General features: G+C 40.4%; 2 protein-coding genes across 4 annotated transcripts in view; one reads left to right on the top strand and one right to left on the bottom strand.

Moving 5' to 3' along the window:
• Positions 1-610: 610 nt before the first annotated feature.
• mterf4 (mitochondrial transcription termination factor 4) lies at positions 611-8702 on the top strand. 3 transcript variants are annotated; one of them, XM_073040604.1, is made up of 4 exons: positions 611-860; positions 1973-2507; positions 5985-6169; positions 8233-8702. In XM_073040604.1, the coding sequence occupies exons 2-4, from the start codon at positions 1976-1978 to the stop codon at positions 8593-8595; spliced, it is 1080 nt and encodes a 359-aa protein (XP_072896705.1). In that variant the 5' UTR covers positions 611-860; positions 1973-1975; the 3' UTR covers positions 8596-8702. The 3 variants fall into 3 exon arrangements, with proteins under 3 accessions (XP_072896705.1, XP_072896703.1, XP_072896706.1); XM_073040602.1 differs by lacking the exon at positions 611-860 and adding an exon at positions 871-1284; XM_073040605.1 differs by lacking the exon at positions 611-860 and adding an exon at positions 1354-1493.
• Positions 8608-24628, bottom strand: part of pask (PAS domain containing serine/threonine kinase) — a 70681-nt gene continuing 54660 nt past the window's right edge. The window contains exons 18-20 of the mRNA XM_073040601.1: positions 20542-20675; positions 18241-18384; positions 8608-11123 (exon numbers count right to left, since the gene is read on the bottom strand). Coding sequence (XP_072896702.1) covers positions 10903-11123; positions 18241-18384; positions 20542-20675 — 499 coding nt within the window. The 3' untranslated portion in view covers positions 8608-10902. The remainder of the gene's footprint in view (positions 11124-18240; positions 18385-20541; positions 20676-24628) is intronic.

Below are 24628 nucleotides of genomic sequence, written 5' to 3'. Positions count from 1 at the left end.
CAGCAGAAATCTTGCGTTTTGTGGCAGTCGGAGTGATAGTGCTTGACAAAACAGTCTCTAATCTGCATCGGGTCTCTCCGAAAGAGAGGAGAACCAGATGCAGTAAATATCCCCAACAGGCTCGCAGGCGAAGTGTCGCCTCACCTGGAAGGACTGTTTGGGGCTCTGAATGGTGGTGAAGGGCAGGTGTAGCACTTGTTCTGTTTGCAGACAGTAGAGGTGGTTTCCTACAGAAAGTGGAGAGGAAGAAGGATGGGAAAGAGAAGGAAAGATGGGCTTATTGGTAGGATCAAGGTACATATTTCTCTTCCCCTCCTGTCTACTACACTGAGAGGTGAAACTCAAGTTGGTAGAGCAACACCTCGTATTCCATCTGGGAATTATCCAACTTGATGGCATGAGCGTCGATTTCTCTAACTTCCAGTATCCCTCCTTCTCTCTTTCTATTCCCTCATCCTGATAACTCTCTCACTCCTCTCCTTCTCACCTGCCCATCACCTCCCTCCAGTGCCCCTCCTTCCCCTTCATCCATGATCTAATGCCCTCTCCAATCAGATTCCCCCTTCTTCAACCCTTTACGTCTTATCACCTCCCAGCTTCTTACCTCACGCCTTCTCCTCCACCTACCTTCCCCCTCATCTGGTCTCACCTAACACCCGCCAGTTTGTCCTCCTTCCCCTTCCCTATTTTTATTCCAGTTTCTGTCCTCTTCCTTTCCAGTCCTGATGAAAGCCTGAAGCTTCGACCATTCCTCCCCGTAGATCCTGTCAACTACGAGTTCCTCCAACTTTTTGTGTGCGTTGCTCAAGATTTCCAACACCTGCCGAATCTCTTGCGTTTATGACGTGAAGTCACCTTGTGTGAGTTGCAGTCTTCAAGATGACTTTCATACTGAGGGCAGGTGGAACTAGTGAAGGGATAAGGTTGGGAAACAGCGAAATCACTACACGTACGGTGGAAAGCACTCTGCATTACCGTCCGCTATGGGGCGGGGGCTACTGCACAGGACCGAAGTAAGCCGCAGAAAGTTGTAAAAATAGGCAGCTCCATTGTGGGTACATATCTACTGTAAATCAGTTTCTTCCATATTTATCATGTATTGCATTGTACACGATATAAGCCGGTGACGTTAAACCCGATTCTGAAGACGTGAGGAAACCTCACCTCCAGGGGGCGCAGCGACGGCGGAACGTTCACCCGCGGACACGGCTGCCGGGGGATCTCTAATTGGACGTGCTGGCGGATGCAGGGATGAGCCAGGGAGTGAAGACCATGGTACAGCAGGTGAGGCCATTCGGCCAGTTGCCTGTCGTTACCGGACGTCCCCCACCCCCCCACCCCCAAACCCTGACGGGGCGACCCCCCAGCTCCGGGCTGAGGATTCATGGGGTGCTCTCCTTACCCCTCCCTCCTGCCAGGGAGACATTTCCGTTACGAACACCACACCCCCTCCCAAGCGGCCCTGTGAATTACATTCAAGATGCAATTACAGGGTGACTGCACAAGTTACAGTTTTAGCTGGGGAGGTGGGGGGGGGGGTTAAAATTTTCCACAATGATTGCAAATCAGTTGACTTAGTTATTAGTAACACCAACAATCCAGCATCCTCGGTGCTTCGATGATGTTGGACTTGCAATTTTTCTGGACCACTTTTAATCCCACATAAAAAAAAATTAAAAAGAAATAGAAAACTGACTTTAAAGCGAGTGGGAATTAGAACCAACGAGATTCAGCTAAAAGTACTCAGACATACAGACACGCCAGACCCATGCTTTGGATTGTGGGAAAAACAATGTTCCTATCTTGACCCAGTGACCCGCCCTGCACACTTGGCTTGAACGCTGAGTTAATTTGAAGAATTCTTGGGGGAATCTCTTGTGCGCAGTTTTAGTAAAATCCTGATTTAGAGCTTTTTAAATTCATGGAGACCTGCTGCAATTATCTTAATCCCTGAACTGTTTCTGTTTTTCAGACTATGTGCTTACATGGCCTTCTCCACAGGATGCAGCCGGCTGTTAGGTACTGGCAGTTCTCCACACAAGTGAAGGACTATGCTATACATACAGGGTCTTGCCAATGCATTCACTCTTGGTTCTCAACAGCCAGGATTCTCAGTCATTCCGGGAAAATTTCACTGGACTTCCACCCAATCCCCCCCAAAAAATTCCACTTTTCGTCCTCTATGGATACAGAGGGCAATTTACATCCTGTGGGAAAACATTCTGGAAAATTGAAAGCAGATGCTTCTCACGTAGAGAATGCAGTTGAGCCCCTTCTGAATCTGGGATTTACTCAGGTTCAAGTGAAGCAACTGCTTGAACTAAATCCTAGAATTGCTGCACAGGTTCCACTGAAGGCTCACCCTGTGCTCTGCCTGCTTGATAGTCTTGGTTTAAGGCCAAGCAGCATTTTAAAGGTCTTGGAAAAATGCCCCGAACTGGTTAGAATAAAGGGTCATCAGCTGCAGTCACGCATTGACAACCTGCGGAAGCGTGGACTTGATGAAGGTTGGTGCCAGTTTCTCTTTCAGATTTTAATGCAGTGGACTGGATATGGATCTGCTGTTAATAGTGCTCACACGGACCTTTCAGAAATTGGTGCGATCTGCAATGTGGACATCCTCTCTCCAACAGAATTTGCAACTTGCACATTTCCTTAAGGTGCCTTTAATATCCAGCAACAGAAGCAATCAATTTTCCAAAGCTTTTATCTTTCAAGTGAAAACATTAAAATGAAGTAATTTTAAATTTAGTTCACCTTTCCCCTTTGCCTGGATCTCCATTAAAATCAACAGTGCCTCAACCTGTTGCCGGAGAACCCGTTTCCCTGCATGATGCTGATGAATCCGATTTATTTGCAACATTAAGGGTGCTACAGAAATGCAAGTTGTTGCTTACAGTACAGAAGGAAACTATCCTCTCCTCAGAGATCCTGTCAGCCTTCTTACACTTGTTCCATGAACCAGTCCTTCTGCTGAGGGACATCATTTCAGCTGCTCTTTGTCCCAGTTTTCAGTTGCTCTCTGGTTAAAGCTTCTTCAGATTTTCCTATTGCATCTATTAGTGCCTGCTGTGTTATGGAACATTGATAACATTGGCAACTGATAACTGGGTAAGATGTGAACAGTTCTAGTGTCCACATAGACAGGAAATAAAGGTACTGGAGAGTGTGCAAAAGATACATACAGGGATAATAATGAAGTTCTTATCTCTTTGCAGGAGGAAATATTTAAGTGTGAAGAAAAACTTGTAACAACTGTTAACACACAACAGATCACTCTCATGCTGAAATAATAGTACACGTCTGTTCCCAATGAACGGCTTTATGCAGCAAATTAAGACTAGAACTGTTCAAATCACACCTGGCCAGGTGTAAATAGTATTCCATTCATGTTTAACAAACTTTATCCATTGTTTCTTTACAAATTATGACATTTTTCTTTTTTAAAACAGTTTCTTAACCTGTATCTCTACATTTAACATTTGTGTATCTATACCAAATTCCTCCAGTCATCTATCCAATTCAGGCTTTTAATTTTCATGAAGTAACTTACTACGAATCTGAATTAAAATTTAATTTGGAATTCTTAGAAACTTATATAATCCAGATTTCCTTCTTCAATTAATTCTATGTAGCAAAATATTCAATTAAAATAATTGAAAGTGAGTTGATTCTTTTACATTGCAAGTTCAGTGCTTACCTATTGGAAATAGTTGAACTGTACATCCGGGTGCTGTAATGTGGTGTAGAGAATGTAAGGCAAAAACAGGTTAGTAGATTAATTAGTCATGTCACTTGGTTTGTGTGGGTTCATTTGATTGGAAAGGTCTGTTTGCTTAAACCAGTGTTTCCCAAGCACTTTCATTCTTGCCAACTCCCCTCTTAGGCACAATATAATTTCCAGTGTCCCCATAGAGTAAAAACATGTCTGTCACATGCTAACATGAGAAAAATGATTCTGCTTTAAATTCTTATTTGTCTTTAAACCCAGCTTACACAGTACCTCTGCGCTGTACAGCAGCTTTGATATTAATGTGATCCTTGAGCTTGATTGTTTTTAGCATGAGTTGAAATATCTGGTTTAAGTTGTGACAGCAAAAGCCTCAGGTCACCATGCATAACAATGTCCAAGCAGTTTCTGTTTTTTGTGAGTATATCATTCACTGCACTGAAGCCCTTTTCAACAAGGTAAGAAGATGGAAATGCAATGAAGAGCAGTTTGGCTCTTCTCCAAAGACCAGGAAACTTCATATGACAGTGCAGCCACATTCCACAAATGCCGACAATTTTGTAAAACATTTTCACTTCTTTGACATTCTGAATTTCAATACTTTCTTCTTGCAAGCTCTCTTCGTGTTCTTCCACCTTGCAAAGAAATTGGGTTAATTACACAGTCCAGAATTTCCAGATCATTCAAATCATTGAATCAATACTGAAATCCCTTTTTCAGTGACTGCAAGTGTAAGCAGTACTCTTGCAAATCACTGTCTGTGAAAGAGAGTGCCATACTTCCCATGCAAGAAATCTGAGTGCGTTCTTCTCCCAAGGTTTTACTTATACATTTCCAATTTTCTGATAAAAGTGGACATTGCACTTTTTGCCTGAATTAAGTTGAAATTCTCACCCTGCAGTTTCATATTTAGAACATTCATTTTGTCAGATTGGCTAGATATGCCACGTAGAAGTTCGACCTTGTTTCCCAAGCTCTTGTCGACTTTGAGCAAAAATTCAACCAGTGTCAAAAAGATTTAAAAAACTTTTTCAGCGGCTGTGTTTTGACAGCCAACACACAGTGTGAAGAAGCATTCAAACCGTTCTCATTATCTTTTCATAACTGGTGAAGTATTCTTCTGTTTAATGGTTGGAAAAGTTTATGAAGGGATTCACTTTTGTAAAAAGTTAAAAACAAATATCAACAGAATCAATCTACAACAAGCTCAAAATGTATATTGAAGATAAAAGTATTCCAATTAGGAACATGATTTCTTGTGCAATAGATGGAGCATCATATATGATAGGTCATCATCATGAAAAAAGAAATCGAATCTGTTTGCAATCCATTGTGTAATCATCGTTGAAATCTCGCAGCCAAAGAACTCAACCAGTGACTTTTTTCAAGCAGAACAGAGTGGGTTGGAGAACTAAAGTGATCAGGCAACTGGAGACTCAGGATGACCCTTTTGGACTGAAGGCTGTCACCTAATCTCACCCATTGGGGAGACCATACTGGCGATGGAATGTAGTGTATGAGATAGGAAGAGGTACAAGTGAATCACAACCCCTCGGGGGAGTGTTTTGGTCCCTGGTCAGTGAGAAGGAAGGGAGTAAAAAGATAGGTGTCACATCTGCAGTTGTATGGGAAGGTTCTGTAAGGAGAGTGAGTGAGTGAAGCAGGAATTGTGGCTAGGTAGGGAGTGAATACTCCTTGTAAGAGGTGAAACCTATGCCTGGTGGTTGCATCCTGTTGAAGGTGTGAAATTACAGAGGATGGAAGGTGCAAATGCAGAATTTGGGAAGTGACAGACACAGAGTTAAGCACCCTGTCGACTATGGTGTAGAGAAAGCCCTGATCTATGGGAAAGAAAGACATCTCTGAAATACTGTGTGGAACTTTCCTTCAAAACTTAGGTGGCTTACAAACCAGAAGGAAATTCTGGGTTAATGTACATCAGGCACACCCCCTCCATGACCTGCTGAATAAGCAGTGGAGCACTCTTTCAAACAGACTCATTCAGCTCCGCTGTCACAAGGATCGTTACAGAAAATTTTCCTACCAAATGCAATAAGCATGTACAACAGTTCATCTCTGTGCAACAGGAGAACACACATCATAGCACAAGTTAAATTATTAGTGTTTATTATTAGTGCCAAGTTTTTAAGTGTTGCTGCCGTAATGAAATAATTCCCACTCGGGATCAGTGAAGTACTCTATTATTATCTGAACCCCGCCTGAGTGGGATTTTCATTGTGCCTTCTTTTTGCAGAGAGACTGCAACGCATCTTGGTGCATCACCCACAGATTCTGAATCTCTCTGTGAAGCAGGTGAACAACACTGTGCGCTTCTTCAAAGAGAAGTGTATTTTCACAGTACAACAGATCACAGAAATTCTCCAAACTTCACCCAATGTTCTCTTTGAAAACTTTGAAGAACTGGAATACAAATTCCAGGTACAGTAATGAGCACCATGTGTAGGAGTGGATTGTTTTGTATCTGGTGTACTTACTAAAAATATTTTGAAGATAGTTTTTGTGGCCTATTTTTAAAAAAAAAACATTTCAGATCTGGTGTTTGTAGAAACTTGTAACTTCCCAAGGGAATATTTAATTGTTGCATTAAAAAAATTGTAATTAGTGCACCCATTAATGCATTTGAAACTTCAATTTTTAATTCTTGAGGTATTATACATTGATTGGAACAGGCATACATTAAAAATTGATGTTATAGCTATTGCTACTTTAAAAAAGTCCACCAAATGTCATAAATTCATCCAATTGCTGTTTTCTTTTGGCTCTTATTGAGCAAATGGTTGCTGTACTTCAGAGTAGGAAGACAATGATTTCTTCTATTAGAGACTTCTTGGAAATTTTGGGGAAAAGTGTGCTAAATTTTTTAAATGATAACTTGTGATGTAAAAATAGATTTACTTACCAATATAGACAAAATCTGTTTCAATCTTACCATCATGGGGAAATATTCCTCAGTCAAGATTTTGGCCATCTTTTTGTTTGGTGAGTAATGTCATTTCGGTAGTGTCCAGGAAGAATTTCAGTCTTTAGTTTCGTTGTCTTGGCTGAACATGGCACCCAGTCTATTTAGCCAGTGAAGGAATGCCAGTCATGATCAGTGTATTGATGTGATATGTAATATTGGTACCTGGTGATGAACAAAATTGAAAACACCCTGTAGTTTTCTCTGTTACATGTTGGCCTCATCTCCAAACTCATGTTTATCCCCCGTACACCTGGTGTTTCAAAAGCCTTGAATATAGGCAACTCAGTATCCATAGATCTCTGGGGTAGAAAATTCCAAAGATACACAATCTAAAGAATATTTTACATTTGATTATGATTTGCCACCAAAGGAAACAGCTTCATATCTTTTGGTTTGTCACTGCCAGTGCTGATACTTGTTCTCTATCCCTAAACCCTAAATTGTGGAAATAATTAAAAGTCAGCTGCATGGGTTGGTCTTTAATCACACAAGTCCAGACTGAGGAAGCGGAGTAGTTTCTTTCCCTGAAGGACATCTGTAGCCAGATGGCTTTTTACAAGAATCCATTTATTTCACACTGTTACTTGAAAATAACTTCATATCATTTCAGATGCCTCAATTTCTTGAATTTAAATTCACATCTCATTTCAATAAGATCACCATCATTTGCATATCTAGATTATAGGCGCCAATTATTTCAACACTTCCTCACAGGACAACCTCTTAATCCCAGGAATCAATCTCACAAAACTCCAAGTGTCTCAAATGAGTCAAATTGCACTGTTCCAAGTATGGGATCAAAGCCTTTGTGCTGTTATAGCAAGACTTGTTTGCATTGGGAGTCCATCTCTCTTACATTCACCTAATTATGTACCAACTTGTTTATTGTGTGAAAACACTGTTACCAAACCAACATGTTTGTTAGCTTAACATTGAATTATATGCTTTTCATACCAAACTAGCTGATCTCATATTCCCCATGTACCATCTGTCATGTTTTTGCCCAATCAGTTGGCCTGCCTAACTCCCGTTGAACACTTATCTTCATCCCACATATTTCCATTTAATTTTAGATCAGCAAACTGATTGTTCTGACATCCCTCTATACTTCTGTCAGTTAACCCATCCTCTAGCCATGCTAATATCTTTCCCTCAAAATCCACAAGCCCTCTTACCTCATTAGTTTGGTTGCCTTTTGGAAATCCAAGTAGATCATATCTACAGGCCCCTTTTACCAAACTATGCTGGTTACTTCAAAGAACAATTTACCTTTCATTACAGAATGTTCACTCCTAATTGTATTATAAATTGAGTTTATTTCCTTTTGATGGCAGCTGTTAATCTAACTAGCCTGTAGTTTGCTTTCTTTCTCGTTGAATTTTTTATGAAATCAATGGAAACACGTACCCTGTATTGCTTTTCTGATTTAGTAAAAACAATGTATCAAATGTCCATAATTGCTGGTTACTTATTAACCTTCCCGTGTTTAATTAACTTCACTTTTCATCTCATTTCACAGTTCGCATATTTCCGAATGGGACTAAAACAAGTAGCGATAGTGAAATCTGGAATTTTCCGGACGTCACTAGAAGAACTAAAACAACGCCTTATCTTCTTAGAACGTCTTGGGCGTTACCAGACTCCAGATAAGAAGGGTCAGACTCCGATCATAAACCCCAAACCAAAGGACATATTTACCACTACTGAAGATTATTTTTTGGCTAAAGTGGCTATGTCATCTTGGGAAGAGTTTGATACTTTTAAGAAGCTCCTGAAGCGCGAGGAGATTGCAGAAAGAGAACTTGGGCATCAGGAAGACAGCGGTACATCTGAGGAACTATCTGACAGTGAGGAGGATGAGGAATTGTTTCCGGGAAATTAATGAAGGCTCCATCAGAATAAAATTGTGTTTATTTTTAATACGGCTAACAGTGGAAATAAACCAATATTACAATAAAAATAAATTGGTTTAATACCAATACAGAAGGATGTATCAGAGGTGGTTGAACTCTTTTATACAAAGACTTACCTTTGATAAGCATAGGCCCTGGAGCACGTCCTGCCAATTGTCCCTACCCTTAACATTTTCCTGATTGATCCCATTTACCATCAGACCAGAACAACTCTTACTCTTGAATAGGTTGAATGACTTCCAACTCTCCAGGGTGAAGTATTTCAAATGTTCATTACCCCAGAAGAAATTTCCCCATTTTCATTTCAATTAAGCAATCTGAACACAAATTTCTGTGTCACCGACCAGCTAGAGTTGGTCAAGCTGAAAACGATCCATTTATTCTAGTTCTCTGGTTTCTGTAAGATAACCCTTTGCCAATACTAATATTACACCAACTGCATAAATAGCTGCAGAAATTTAAAGTACAAGAACTGCCCATTTTTACTGAAGTGCAACTACAGTTCTGTAATTGTGAACTCTCTACATCAGTGCAAGCTTTTCATTCAATAACTGTGGCACAAACTCACTCATTTGGCTGAAATAGGATTAATCTCCAATCGTGCTGTTACAGAGACTGAAATATGGTTAAATCAGATTGGTGCTTTCACAGATGACCTCAACTGACAAATGGGTAAAAAGCAGATGCAACTGCAAATCATTACAATTTTGTTTTAAAAACCACTAAATACAAACACATGTAATTTAAGGACAGAGATATAGTTTAAATACCTGAACCTTTCAAAACAATGTAGAATATTACAATTTATGTACTTTTGATGTTATGTTACTAGTAGCAGTATGTTTGGCAAAGTTAGGATAATGGTGAAAACTAGTCAAGATGGAATTTGAAGTTGTAGCTCAACTTTGCACACCTTTTAAGAAAGATGGTGTAACAGATGACCAGTAGTGACAGAAGTGTGTGGCAACCCCACATGGTGGTAGATTCATTATTTCTTTCACTTTTTCCATTTAAAATTAGTTGCATTTAAGAACATTTCCAAAGTGGCTGGTACAAATCATGGTGGACCAGCAGCCAGCTCCAAAAAGGGAGAAACAAGGTGCATAGGAGCTGGTCCACTCCAAGGCTCAAGTGGTCAGATGAACCAAAAACGGTCATGCTTGTACAAAACAAAGATTAAGATTTAAATGTACGATCACAGTGTCTGTTATCATGTCCACCACTAGTGCTGGGTTACATTTCTAAATTTTCAAGTACCTAGGTACTTAGGTACCTAGGTATGTTTCCATAAAATAAATACATAACAACCAGAGGATCTTGATGGTGAAAAGACAACCAGAAGGATAATTTTTCCATTGTAATAAAATTATTAAAAGAGCTGTGTACATATACATATGTTCACATCAGCTTTTTGTTATATTGAAACGAACAACAAAAAAAGAGTGCTATGTGAGCCAAGTGCGATTAAATATACTGTTCATCCGGAAAGTATGATGAAGTATTGTATGTTACAATAAAGACTAAATCCTTGTGTATACTCTGTCACATCTGATCAAGGAAACAGTTCAACTATGGCAAATTTACAACAGTGTACAGAGGGAATGTCGAGGAGAAAGTGGTTAGCAAGAATGGCATTAAATTCTGAAATGTACAATACTATGATATTAGAACTTATTGCCATTATTTTAACAAGGATTTTAAAATATTAATCAAATGATTCACATTGCCAGCAAAGAAAAGGTCCATTGATGCACGATCCACAGCCAGAGAGAGTTGCACCCTTTAAGGTTTAAAAGTCTCTTCATATTCATCATCTGTTGTATTTTTTAAAATAACCTTAAGGCCCCCAAATTTAACAGGGATTTGTACCATTTGGTTTGTGTTGGATGGAGTAGATCATGGTGGTTCTATAACTGCCTCAGGTCCCAAGGATAGAAAAGTTACAATTTTTAGACAAAGTGCATAATATAAATAGGATTTGACAAAATTCTAGACGCCACACCTCATTACTCAATTTCAGCTCACACAGCTGTCTAGGATGGCTGCCGCAAAACAATAGTTAAATACGTTTAAGTTTTGAAAATTATATTAGGCACATTAGATCCTACTTTCTCCAGCAATTACTCCTTTCACAGGAATAATGGAAACCCTACTGTTTCTAACAATATATTTAAAAGTACACACTGCAGACCTTAAAAATATAATGTTAAAACTGAGTTGCAAATGCAGCCACCCATGTCCTGGTTTGGTGTCGAAGAATTTCTTCTCAGTCCTGGCTACTCCATAAAGTTGGACTGCAACTCTGCTGAAGATGGCAGTGTTTCAGGTGCTGTGTTCTCATCATCTTTGTAAAGACCACAGAGCAAGTGTTCAGCATGGACATGATCTGCAGAGCAAAACTTGTCATCTCTCACTTCATTCTCAGCGCTAGCAACATTCAGAGGGGGAATGAATGACCTGTGGTCGCCTCCAGCCATAGCACAGCAGCTTGTAGGTCCTGTTTGCAAACAGTAAATAATTAGTTATTATTGAGATTTACTTCCTTCACGAGTGTGATGGCCATTGCATACTCATAGCACTTAAATTCCTTAAGGAGCAGTTTCATCGTTTCCTGTGTATTTCTGGGTGGTGGTGTGAAAGGAAGAAGCTCTTCCACTTCAGCTGCGATGAATGTTGTTGGCAGCTCTAATTGAACCATCAACTTTCAGCGGTGGAAATTTCTCAGACATCAGAAACTGAGCTGCTGAACGCAGAATAAAGAGTGGCAGGTTTCACCATTCTGTGGCCAAGCCCAATCCCACTTAGCATCATTAAAATATTCTGCTAATGAATTAATTAATTCATAAAACAATTCAATGTTCATATCTTAATCTTCATAATTTTAACTTTTCATTAATTTGGATGGATTTTAAATGTCTCTTAATGTTAGAATTCTGAACTAAAAAAAACACTTTTAGTTTTGACAGGAGTGCAAGTCTCTGACTTCAATCATAGCCTGCCTCGAGCATTCCATGTGTAAACCACCTGAACTCAGGCCCAGCATGGTTGTACCTTGTCTCTGCATCAAGTGAGTGGGACACTCAGTCACCCCAAGCCCAGTGCAATGTGACTCAGAGTTGTTTAAAGATTTCGTCTGAGGGAGAAACAGAAGGCCAACAGCAGAACACACCTTCACATTAAAATAGAAAATAAGTTCCACATTATGCCAAATAAATGTATGTAGAATTGTCAGATTATAGCTGTTACCCTGTAGATCATCCTTAATTGTGATTTTTGTGTCTGTTTCTTAAAAGACAAGTTGCAATTATCCAACTTGGGTTTACGGGCTGACAATTTTAACATTCCACATACAACTGAATAATTTCAGAACACCCCTAAATGTAAATATCAAACTACTTAAAGGCAGTAACAGAACAACAATTAAGCTAATATTATTCTTCTCTGACAAGAACAAAAAAAAACACCTTTTGTTACAGTAGTGAATTTACCCACCCAAGTTTATAGGTGAGTAAATGTATCTGTAAAGGCAAACTATCTAGGGAATAACAACAAGATCCCAGATTTTCACATAATTAAGATTCCAAGGTGTGATCTTAAACTGGGAAGTAGCAAGGCTGTTGTCAATCAGCATAGTCTTTGTTTTTGTGAATGAACAAGAGAACAGACAAGATAAAAAGTCAGTCTGGGTTTCCTGAGATGCCCTTCATAGTAAAGTAGTTAGCATTTACTGTTTGAATGCCCCTTTAGTGAGACATTCAGGAGCTGCAACTGTTTGAATGCCCCTTTAGTGAGACATTCAGGAGCTGCAACTGTTTGAATGCCCCTTTAGTGAGACATTCAGGAGCTGCAACTAACACAACACTATGGGAAAGATAAAGTGATGATGTTTCTTTCTTAGCATTTGCAAATAATTGCCCAAATCTGAATTTCCCTTGGTGTGAAAAGTAACTTTGTATTCCATGTTAAAACACTGGATATTTTCTGCACAGCAACACACAAAAAATGCTGAAGGAACTCAGCAGTATCCATGGAAATGAATAAACAGTCGACATTTCGAGTCGAGACCCTTCATCATGAACTGAGGAAGGGGAAAAGTCGGAATGGGGGAGGGGAAGGGAGGCTACTGGAAGGTGATAGGTGAAGACGGGAGGGAAAGGTCAAGGGCTGGAGAAGGAGGGATCTGATAGAGTGGAGTATAGGAGAAAGGGAAGGAGGAAGGGGTAGGCAGGTGAGAAGAGGCAAGAGGACAAAGAGGGGAGGGGAGAGAACTTCTTTTTAAGTTGGAAGGAGAAATGGATGTTCATGCCATCAGGTTGGAGGCTACCCAGATGGAATACAAGATGTTGCTCCTCCACCCTGAGGGTGGCCTCATTTTAGCTCATTTTTGACGAAACGGACCTCACCAATGTAGAGGAGGCTGCATAGGGAGCGCTGGACTCACATGACAACCCCAGCAGATTTGCAGGTGAAGTGTTACCTCACTTGGAAGGACTGTTTGATTGGAAGTGAGGGAAGGTGTATGGGCAGATGTAGCACTTAGACTGCTTGCAGGGATAAATGCGGGGAGGGAGACTAATGAGGGGGGAAACAAACGGACAGGGAATCGCAGAGGAGGCAATCTCTGTGGAAAGTGGAGAGGGAGGGGAAAGCTAATTATATGCTTAGTGGTAGAATCCCTTTGGAGACAGTGGGGGTTGCATAGGACAATGTGTTGGATGTGGAGGCTGATGGGGTAGGTAAGGACAAGAGGGCCTCTATCCTTGTTAAGGCAGTGGGAAGATGGGGTGAGCGCAGATGCTTGGGAAAAGAAAGCAATGTGGGTATGGGCAGTATCAATAGTGGAGGGAGGGAAACCCCATTCTTTGAAGAAAGAGGACAGCTCTGATGTCCTGGAACAGAAAGCCTGATCCTGGGAACAGATGTAGCAGAGGCGAAGGAACTTTTTTTTTAAACCAAGAGATGGGGTAGGAAGAGGTATAGTCAAGATAACCACGAATATCAGTAGGTTTATAAAAGATCGGTTGAAAGCTTGTTTCCAGAGATGGAGACAGAAATCAAGAAAGGGGAGGGAGGTGTCAGAGATGGACCAAGTGAATTTAAGGGCAGGGTAGAAGTTGGAGGCAAAGTTGATGAAATTGACAAGGTCAGCAATGCAGTTGTCAATGTAGCGCTGGAAGAGCTGGGGAAGGCTTTGAACATGGACTTTTTTACGTAGCTAACGAAGAGGCAGGCATAGCTGGGGCCCATGGCTACCCCTCAAGATTGGAGAAAGTGGGAGCAGCCAAAGGAAAAACTGTTGAAGGTGAGGACCCGTTCTGCCAGACAGAGGAGGGAGGTGGTGGAAGGGAACCGGTTGATTCTTTTGTCAAGAAAAGAGTGGAGAGGTTTGGGGCCTTCTTGTTGGGATACATTTTCTCCAGTTCTTCTTCAAAGCTAACTACATTAAAAAATGCAGCGTTAACTTCTTCCATCTCAATGCTTCTCCCTCAACCAGGTAACCAACAGCATAAAGTAGTTACAGCACATTCATCAAAGAGGTTCTTTCAGAACAATCAGTCAGTCCACTTTCCTTGCTTCTATTTTTCCATAACCTTGAAAATGTTCTACCTTTATCTACAAATCCATAAGACCATATGATATAGGAGTAGAATTAGGTCATTTGGCCAATCGAGTCCAATCCACGTTAATCAATTGTATTTCTATGAATCCAAATCACTTCGAAGTCCACAGGTGAATCTTATCTACCACTGTATCAATCAATCAATCACTGCATTCCAGATCAGAACCACTGAGGATAAGGTTTTCTCTGATGTCAGATCTTGAAACAATCACTTCAAACCTGTAACACACACAAAATGCTGGTGGAATGCAGCAGGCCAAGCAGCATCTATAGGGAGAAGCGCTGTCGACGTTTTGGGCCGAGACCCTTCGTCAGGACTAACTGAAAGGAAAGATAGTAAGAGATTTGAAAGTAGGAGGGGGAGGGGAAAATGTGAAATGATAGAAGACTGGAGGGGGTGGGGTGAAGCTGAGAGCCAGACAGGTGATTGGCAAAAGGGATACAGAGCCAGAGAAGGGAAAGGATCATGGGAGGCCTAGGGAGAAAGAAAGGGGGAGGGGAGCACCAGAGGGAGATGGAGAACAGGCAGAGTGATGGGCAGAGAGAGAAAGAAAAAAGGGGAGGGGAAAAAAAACCTAAATATATCAGGGATGGGGTAAAAGGGGAGGAGGGGCATTAACGGAAGTTAGAGAAGTCAATGTTCATGCCATCAGGTTGGAGGCTACCCAGCCAGTATATAAGGTGTTGTTCCTCCAACCTGAGTGTGGCTTCATCTTGACAGTGGAGGACATGGATAGACATATCAGAATGAGAATCGGACATGGAATTAAAATGTGTGGCCACTGAGAGATTCTGCTTTCTCTGGCGGACAGAGCGTAGGTGTTCAGTGAAACGGTCTCTCAGTCTGCATTAGGTCTCACCAATATATAAAAGGCCACACCAGGAGCACCGGACGCAGTATACCACACCAGCCGACTCACAGGTGAAGTGTCGCCTCACCTGGAAGGACTGTCTGGGGCCCTGAATGGTGGTGAGGGAGGAAGTGTAAGGGCAGGTGTAGCACTTGTTCCACTTACAAGGATAAGTGCCAGGAGGGAGATCGGTGGGAAGGGAAGGGGGGACGAGTGGACAAGGGAGTCACGTAGGGAGCGATCCCTGCAGAAAGCAGAAGGGGGGGGGGGGGGGGGAGGGAAAGATGTGCTTGATAGTGGGATCCCGTTGGAGGTGGCGGAAGTTACGGAGAATTATACGTTGGATCTGGAGGCTGGTGGGGTGGTAGGTGAGGACAAGGGGGACCCTATCTCAAGTGGGGTGGCGGGCAGATGGGGTGAGGGCAGATGTGTGGGAAATGGGAGAGATGCGTTTGAGAGCAGAGTTGATGGTGGAAGAAGGGAAGCCCCTTTGTTTAAAAAAGGAAGACATCTCCTTCGTCCTGGAATGAAAAGCTTCATTCTGAGAGCAGATGCGGCGGAGACGGAGGAATTGTGAAAAGGGGATAGCATTTTTGCAAGTGACAGGGTGGGAAGAGGGATAGTCCAGCATCTGCAGATTTCCTCATGTTTGACTTCAAACCTGTCTCCCCTTTACTTTGCCAATGGAAACAATATCTATCCAGTTATCAGACTCAAGCCCAAGTCTTAACTTTCTTTGCTCTAAGGAGAATCAGGGATTCTCAGATGAAACCTTCTTGCTTTTGCATCTATTAATGCAGCCAGGATTCAGTACAGTTTATTAACTGACCTGCAATTTTCAAAGATTTATGCACACTTACAGTGCTTATAAAAAGTATTCATCGCACCCTCCCCCTGAAATATTCATGTTGTATTGTTTTACAACATTGAATTACAGTGGATCATTTGGCTTGTTTTGGTATTGTTCAACAGAAGACTACTTTCATGTCAAAGTGAAGACAAATCTCTACAGAGTGATCCAATTACAAATATAAAACACAAAATAATTGATTGCATACATATTCATCTCCTTCAAGTATTTAGTAGATGCATTTTTGGCAGCAATTATTGCTTTGAGTCCGTGTGAATAGGTCTCTATTAGCTTTGCACATCTGGACACTACAATTTCTCCCCCATTCTTTACAAAACTGCTCAAGCTCTGTCAAATTGCACAGAGATGGTGAGTGAACAGGCCCTTTCAAACTGAGCTGCAAATTCCCAATTGGATTGAGGTCTGGACTCTGACTTGGGCACTCCAGAACATTAACTTCGTTGTTTTTAAGCCACTCCTGTGTAGCTTTGGCTTTATGCTTAGGGTCATTGACCACCTGAAAAACAAGTTTTCTCCCAAATCACAGTTCTCTTGCAGACTGCATCAGGTTTTCCTCCCTGATTTCCCTGTATTTTATTGCATTCATTTTACCCTCCACAAGCCTTCCAGGGCCTGCTGTAGTGAAGCATCCCCACAGCAGGATGGCCACCATCATACTTCACAGTTGGGACAGTGTGCTTTTGATGATGGCTTTCGCCAAACATAGCATTAAGTCTGATAAAAGCTCAAATTTGGTTTCGAAAGATCATATAACCTTTTTCCAGCTGACTTCAGAGTCTCCCACATGCCTTCTGGCAAACGCTAGCCGAGATTTCACGTGAGTTTTTTCAACAGTGGCTTTCTCTTTGCCACTCTCCCATAAAGCTGCGACTGGTGAAACACCTGGACAACAGTTGTCGTATGCACAGTCTCTTCCATCTCAGCCACTGAAGCTTGTAACTCCTCCAGAGTTGTCATAGGTCTCTTAGTGGCCTCCCTCACTAGTCCCCTTCTTGCACAGTCACTCAGTTTTTGAAGACGGCCTATTCCAGGCAGATTTACAGCTGTGCCATATTCTTTTTATTTCTTGATGATTGACTTAACTATACTCCAAGAGATATTCAGTGTCTTGGAAAATTTCTTGTATCCATCTCCTGACTTGTGCTTTTCAATAACCTTTGTGCAGAGTTACTTGGGGTGTTCTTTTGTCTTCGTGGTGTAGTTTTTGCCAGGATACTGACTCACCACCAGTTGGACCTTCCAGATATAGGTGTATTCCTATGAGAATCAATGGAAATACCTTGATTGATCTCAATTTAACTAATTATGTAACTTTAAAACCAATTAGCTAATGATAATTTGGTATGTCATATTAAGGGGGCGAATACTAATACAATCAATTCTTTTGTGTTTTATATTTGTAATTAATTTAGATCACTTTGTAGAGATCTGTTTTCACTCTAACACGAAAGAGTCTTTTTCTGCTGTTCAGTGTCAAAAAAGCCAAATTAAATCCACTGTGATTCAATGTTATAAAACAATAAAAGATGAAAACTTCTTGGGAGGGGGGGGGGGGGGAGATACTTTTTATAGGCACTCTACATTCAGCTCTCTGATCCTGCACTCACTTTTGAACCAACTTAAGCATCAGCATTCCTTAACACTGCTTTCCCCAAAGGCTGAAGATGTAAAATTAAAGGAAATGTAAAGTAGTAAAAAAGTAATCAGATGTACCAGAGGGCAAAATGTCCAAAGCATTGAAGAAAAATGTTTGCACAAAATTCCACAAAAGAAAAAAAGGCACTATTATTCAAAGTTGGGAGAAAAGCTTCACAAGGATCCAAACTTTAAATAAAGCCAAAAAGAAGAAAGAATTGAATAACACTGAAAAATCTGAAGTAATGCACAAAATGCTTGATGACTCAGTGGGTCAGATAGCACCGATGGAAGGAAATGGATACTTGACATTTTAGATCATTTCCCTGCATCAGGATCAGTCTGAGTTTCTTCTGCATTTTGAGGGTTACCGTAAAGAATGACACTGCAATAAAATACTCCACCTGAGTGATCCACCTGTGCCATCTTAGGTTGTCAGGATGCACAGTGGAAAATTCAGCCCTTAATTCATGCAAGATGAATATTTTGGAAAGATGAATTAAAAATGAAAACTCACTGACTTCATCCTGGAATTACTTTTGGACATACTTCTATCCCAAGAAAAAAAAGCCATCAAGTAGGTTATTGGGTTTGCCCAGTTCATGGCTGTATTTAAAATGTCAGGTTTCACACTCACTTTCTTTGGCGGAATACACTTCCTCCCAGGTGTAGAGAGACAGATTGACTGGCTGTGTCACCCAGGGGTTCTTCATTAGTTCTTCCAAAGTTAGACGGAGGCAAGGATCAGGCTGCAACATAGCTGACACCAAGTTCATAAAATCTACAGAAAATGAAGGCAGAAGTTGAGCTGGCTGAAAAAGAGATATTTACATTTCTCTTGGCTCATATTCAACATTCATCATATTTTGTTGATTGCACTGATCAGCAACAAGATAATACTTCCTACGGTTTATACAATTTGGGTTATTATTGTCATATGAACCAAGTCCATACAGATCAATTCATTTCAGAATAAAGTGCTACAGTACAGAGAGTGCAGAACAGGTAGTCAGTAAGGTGCAATTTCACAATAAAATGTAAATTGCGAGGTCAAAAGCCTCTTACTGCATTAGGAACCACTCAATAGTCTTATTGTGGGATAGAAGCTGTCCTTGAGGCCGATGGTACGTGCTTTAGGCTTTTGTATCTTCTACTTGATTGGAATGGGGAGAAAATAAAATGTCCACAGTGGGTGGGGTCTTTGATGATGCTGGCTGTATTACTGTAACAGTCAGATGGAAGGTTGGTGAGCAGTGTCCACAACATCCTAGTTTCTTGTGGTCATGGGCAAAGCAGCTGCCATACCAAGCTGTGATAAATCTGGGCAGGATGCTTTCTCTGGTGTAGCATTAAAAATTGATGAGGGTCAAAGAGGACTTGGCAAATTTCTTTAGCCTCTGAGGAAGCAGAGCTTGCTTTGCTGTGTCTTCTATGTGGTTGGACTGGACAGGCTATTGAGGATGTTCATTCTTAACCCAAGGACCATTGATATAAATAATGCACCGCACCTCATCCTGTAGTCAATGACCAGCTCTTCTGGTTTGCTGACATTGTCATGACACCATGTCATTCGGCTCTCTACCTCCTTCCTGTATTCAGACTCATCTTTATTCGAGATATGGCCCACTACAGTAGTACCATCTGCAAACTTGTAGATGGAGTTAGTGCAGAATTTGATCACACTGTAGCAGGTACATGGAGAGTAATGGATTGAGGATACTAGTGTTGTGGGCACTAGTATTTGAGAATAATTGTGGGGGAGGTGTTGTTACCTATCCTTACTGATGGTGGTCTGTTGGTCAGGAAGTCGGGGACTGAGCTGCAAAGGGAGGTGTTGAGTCTCAGGCTTAGGAGTTTGGATGAGTGTGATTGGAAATAAAATATTGAAGGTTGAGCTCTAGTCAATAAACAACAGTCTAATAATAGGCATTTTTACTGTCCAGATGCTCCAGAGATGAGTGTAGAGCCAGCGAGATGTTGTCTGACATAGACTTGTTTCAGCAGTAGGCAAATGGTAGCCGGTTGAGGTTTTCTGTACGACTGGAGTTAATGTGTGCCTCTCAAAGCATGTCATGATGGCGGATGTCAGAGCCACAGGGTGGCAATCATACTGATGCTCTATTGGTCATCTTTAAATACTGCAAGATCTCCTTCAGTGTTACTTCCAAGTGGGTCAGGGGTTTTATGATAATTGATTTTGTCTTCTGTGATGATGAAACATGCAACCGTGAAAACGCAAGGAGAAAGTATGAGAAGAATTATTTGTCCATCTAATGAATAGGAGATCGTGTAAAGAACTGCAACAGAGAACAGAGACTGAAGTTTCCTTTGAAAGATCAATAAAGAAAACTGATTAGGATGGTGTGAAAGTGTGATGTTATTCTTAATACCACACAAAATAATCAAGAGAAATAGCTCAGTAGGTAATGTCAGTTTTTATAGTACTTGTCAAGGCTGTGGTACTAAGTACACATGGAAAATGGAAAAGGAAAAGTGGAACAGTAACAAGAAAGATGATTAAACACAGTGGGAGGGGGAGAAAGCAAGAAATTTGGGGTTGATTTCTGTTTGTAAACAACTATTGATTGAATGAATCAATTTAAAATGGCACATGACAGGATTATTGTTGAAAGGTAGCGAGTAAATAATAACATTTCCAAGCATTAGAAAAATGCTGTTAAAAATGAATTAAAAGCAGAATGCCAAATGCCAGGACTTTGAAAGTAAATAAATGAAGTGGAGGAAAGACAGGCCAGGAAGCAATAGGTCCTCCATTCTCCCACTGTAAATGAAAAAGTATTATTGCAACATGTACACTACTTACATCACTCTCAGGATCAGCAATCAGAACAGATTTTGGCATCTTCATTCTGAATTACAAATGGGTTTGTTAGTTATACATTTGACATTTAAATGTTTAGATATACAGTATTTTTACCATTGGAGGCTTGGAAAGGTGGTCTTAGCACAGCTGCTACTGTCTCTTCCACATCACTAAATGGATTCTCTGCGAAGACCAGGGTATACAACGTCACTCCCAGGGACCACATCTCCAACTCAGATCCAGAATACCTAGACATGGGTAAAAAGAACACAAGATTAACTTATCAGGGAGAAAACTGTTATTAATTCAAGTTTAGAGATATTTGACTGTAGGAAAACCTCTAACTCGCCAATGGGCAACACACTATAGCTCACAGTAATATTTTGCATCAGTCCATTAAAAGAATTAACCGCATGAATGCTTCATTTGCAGTGGCCATTGCAAGTACTTATTGTTCTTTCATATTTTGTTTTCAAATTTTATTTCTAGAATTTTTTCCCCAAACCCTTGAATCAGTGTTAAAATGATGTAAACCATAGCTTACAACACATAAAATTATCCTTAAAATAAAAACAAACATGGCAGAAATAAATATCAATGTAATAACCAAGCGTGTCTATTAGACCTCTAATAACAGAAAAGACTACCATTCAGCAATATGCTTCACCACTACAATCACCACTATTTCGCCTCCAGGAAACCTAAATATTTGCCCCATTTTTGTGTATAGATGTCCAATCTATCAAACTGCTCGTAAGACATGCGTTCAAAAGCTGCCACTTTGGCTATTTCTGTGACCCACTCTTGAAATGATGGTTCCCTCCAAGTTCCTCCAACCTCTAAATATAATTTGTCTTCCTACCATTATACTTGTCTGGATCCAGTTTTGAGAGTGTTTATCCCCAAGTAACCCAAGGGTCTCCCCCAAGACAAAATGACTGGGGCAGAAAGTATATTCACCAATATACTTATGTATCATAATCCAAAATCCTTGAATTCTGGGACAGGACCAGAGCGCATGTACTAAGTCCCCTTTATCCGCCCTACAGCACCAGCATTCAGCGGTGTTTTTCAACCCTAATCTATGTAACCTTGCTGGAGTCCAATAGAAACAGTGTAGTAGGATCTTAAACTGAATAAGGTTTCTTGACATTTTTGCAAATTTTGTCCCACTCTTTTGTCTCTAAAGTCACACTCAGGTCTTTTTCCCCATGCTCTTTTAAGACCCAACAGAAATTTGTGTTAAAGCTGAATAAGTTGATCGTATTTTGTATTTCATGGAATTTTTCCAAGTACGCTTTCAGTTTACTTAGTGAGAATTTATTGTCATAGGTAATTAATTACATGGTACAAGCATATATGAAGATTTTAATAAGTATTCTGCTAGTAAATATGTCCCTTGTGTTTACTGTGTTCATCTGTACAGTATTTATATGTAGAATTAACCAGAATACAAGAGGTGGCAGTAAGAGTGGACCATAAAAATCAGGGTGATCTCTTAACTCAGCATCATCTTCCTCCATTAACACCATACCCTTTCATTATCCAATATCCAACGCCTGTCTAATCTCTGCCTTTGATAAGGATTATCTCTTAATGGAGATTCTTACTCTCATTATAGTAGAATGGCCAACCCCTTACTTTGACCCTTATGATTCCTGATTCCAGACATCTCATTTAGGGCAAAGATGATGTACAGTCGGCCCTCATCTGCTGATTCTGCATGCGCGAATTCAACCAACCGCGAATTGCGAAAACCCGGAAGTGCTCTTCCAGCACTTGTTGTTCGACCAAGTACAGACTTTTTTTCTCGTCATTATTCCCTAAACAATGCAGTATAACAACCATTTTACATAGCATTTACATTGTATTAGGTATGATAAGCAATCTAGAGATAATTTAAAGTATACGGGAAGACGTGCGTGGGTTATTGTGCATCGGGATAAAAAAAATCGAAGTTCTCTTACTAAGTCGGTCAGAACAGGCACATCCGGTATTATTTAGCGTCAGTTAGTCAAACGTTTGTCTTAGTATATAGTATATATTTTACCTTTCCATGCATATAAAACATTTAAGAACTTATGTTTCAGTGCTAGGCTCAGGAACGGAAGTTCTCGGGACTTGGGACAGATCGCTATGGAATGCGCTCTCCACCGTGCCGGGTTGATGTGGAGGATCAAAAACTCAAAACCCCCAATACCCAATAATTAAACCGCTGCGTTGCTTAGTAATAATTGTAGCTTTCATCAGGGCAGAGCCTTTCTCACTTTATCCTTTAAAATTGTTCCGATCATTGACAGACGTAGCCTAACGCTTTTCCAATGATCGATGGCGTTTCACCTCTTTCTGGTCGCTTTATTATTTCCACTTTATTTTCAATCATGATCGTGATTATTTTCGTGAACAGAAACACTGTGCATTCAGAGCTCTGGCGCCGGGTCCTGATGTCCACTGCACTGAGACTGGTTAAATAAGGTCTGGGGTTCCGCTGGGTCCCAAGGTCCACCAGATTGAGACAGGTTGAACAAGGGACTTGAGCATCCGCGAATTTTGGTATCCGCGAGGGGTCCCGGAACCAATCCCCCGCGGATAAGGAGAGCTGACTGTATTTACCCCATTAAGTTGCACAAGTGTTAATGAGATCACCCCTCATTCTTCTAAACACTAAGCAGGATAGGCTCAGTCTGCTTAACCTTTAACAGGCCATCCCCACAACCTTTTCTGTTTAGTTTAGCCATGAACCTTGTTTGATACACAGGTGGAAAAACAAACTGGTTAACATATTTTAACATTTTCTATTAAAATAACATTGAAATATACCACCTATTTCTGATACATTCATTGAGTAAAAGAATAAAATGAATAAATTAAAGCTTCCCACTGACAACTTAGAAATCAGAATTGTGTGTGTGTACGTGTGCATTTTAAATAAAAATAATTAAAATAAGTAGTGCAAGAGCAGAAATTTAAAAAAGGAGGTATTGTTCACGAGTTCAATGTCCATTTAGGAATCGGATGGCAGAGGGGAAGCAACTGTTCCTGAATCACTGAGTGTGTGCCTCCTTCCCAACAGTAACACAGGACATGAACTGTGTGGTGGGGGTTCTAAGACACCTCTCCTTGAAGATGTCTTGGGTACTACAGAGGCTAGTGTAACTCAGGTTAATTAAACCCAAAGTTGTAATGTTAGAAAGTTCTACCTGCAGAGAGATGAAAATGAGGTTTACCGATTAAAGAGAGATTTTGAAAGAAAAACGCAATGTGAGCACGTGGCAGTCTGGACAAGGAGAGAAACACGACAACAATTAGAAGTTGAAGTCATGAACTGTTAAGAGTGGAATTAGTAGTGAGCATCTTTACCCTAACTAACTTGAAACCCTCAGGGTGAAACCCCTGGAGGAGAGACAATAGCGATAAAAGATATATTGAAGCTACCCTATAACACGCAGCAGCTTTAATGAGACAATATCAGCAGAGACCAGTGTCCAAAATCCTTACCGTGTAGTCGGAAATTAGTTCTGTAAAATCATACCAAGGCATTTGGTCAAGTTTTGTACACGTCTGTGAATTGACTTTCCGTGGATGATCAACAATTTCATTCCAACCAACCAAGAAACATGATGGCGAGCACCCAAGATGAAGAACCAGTGCGGTAACAAAATGTATAATGATAGAGGATTTAATACGGTTGGATGTACAAGTTCATTTTCATTCGAAGGATCTGAATTTGATTTTCTGCAAGAACTGATCATTTTATTTATATATTTAATTTATATATATTATTTATATTATATACACACACACACACACACACACACACACACGTATGTTTGTATGTATGTATAACATTTTTGAATTTAAACTTGTAGATATACTGCGAGGAACTGAAACTAAATTTAACTAACGCTTGAGAATACAAATTATATTTGGCTTTCTAACTAGGGATAAGTAAAAAGGGAAGTTCAGTCTGTAAACTTTTAAATGGGGAATAACACTAGGTTTAATTAGTTAGAGTGACAAAGGTTTTCTAATGAATATCACTAATTCTAATTAAAAAGGAATTTGTTGTGGTTTGATATCCACGATAGAATGTTTGAATTTTGAATTATTCATATTGTAAATATTTTGTACACTTTTTTCTTACAACCAATACCTTATCTTCAGAAGTGTGTGGTTTCTATTCACTGCCTCCTTTCGATTC

This window comes from Hemitrygon akajei, chromosome 3 (assembly GCF_048418815.1).
Source record: "Hemitrygon akajei chromosome 3, sHemAka1.3, whole genome shotgun sequence".
Classification (NCBI taxonomy): Eukaryota; Metazoa; Chordata; class Chondrichthyes; order Myliobatiformes; family Dasyatidae; genus Hemitrygon; species Hemitrygon akajei.
Note: the sequence above shows the minus strand (reverse complement) of the source record. Positions and strands in the feature narration are given on the sequence as shown.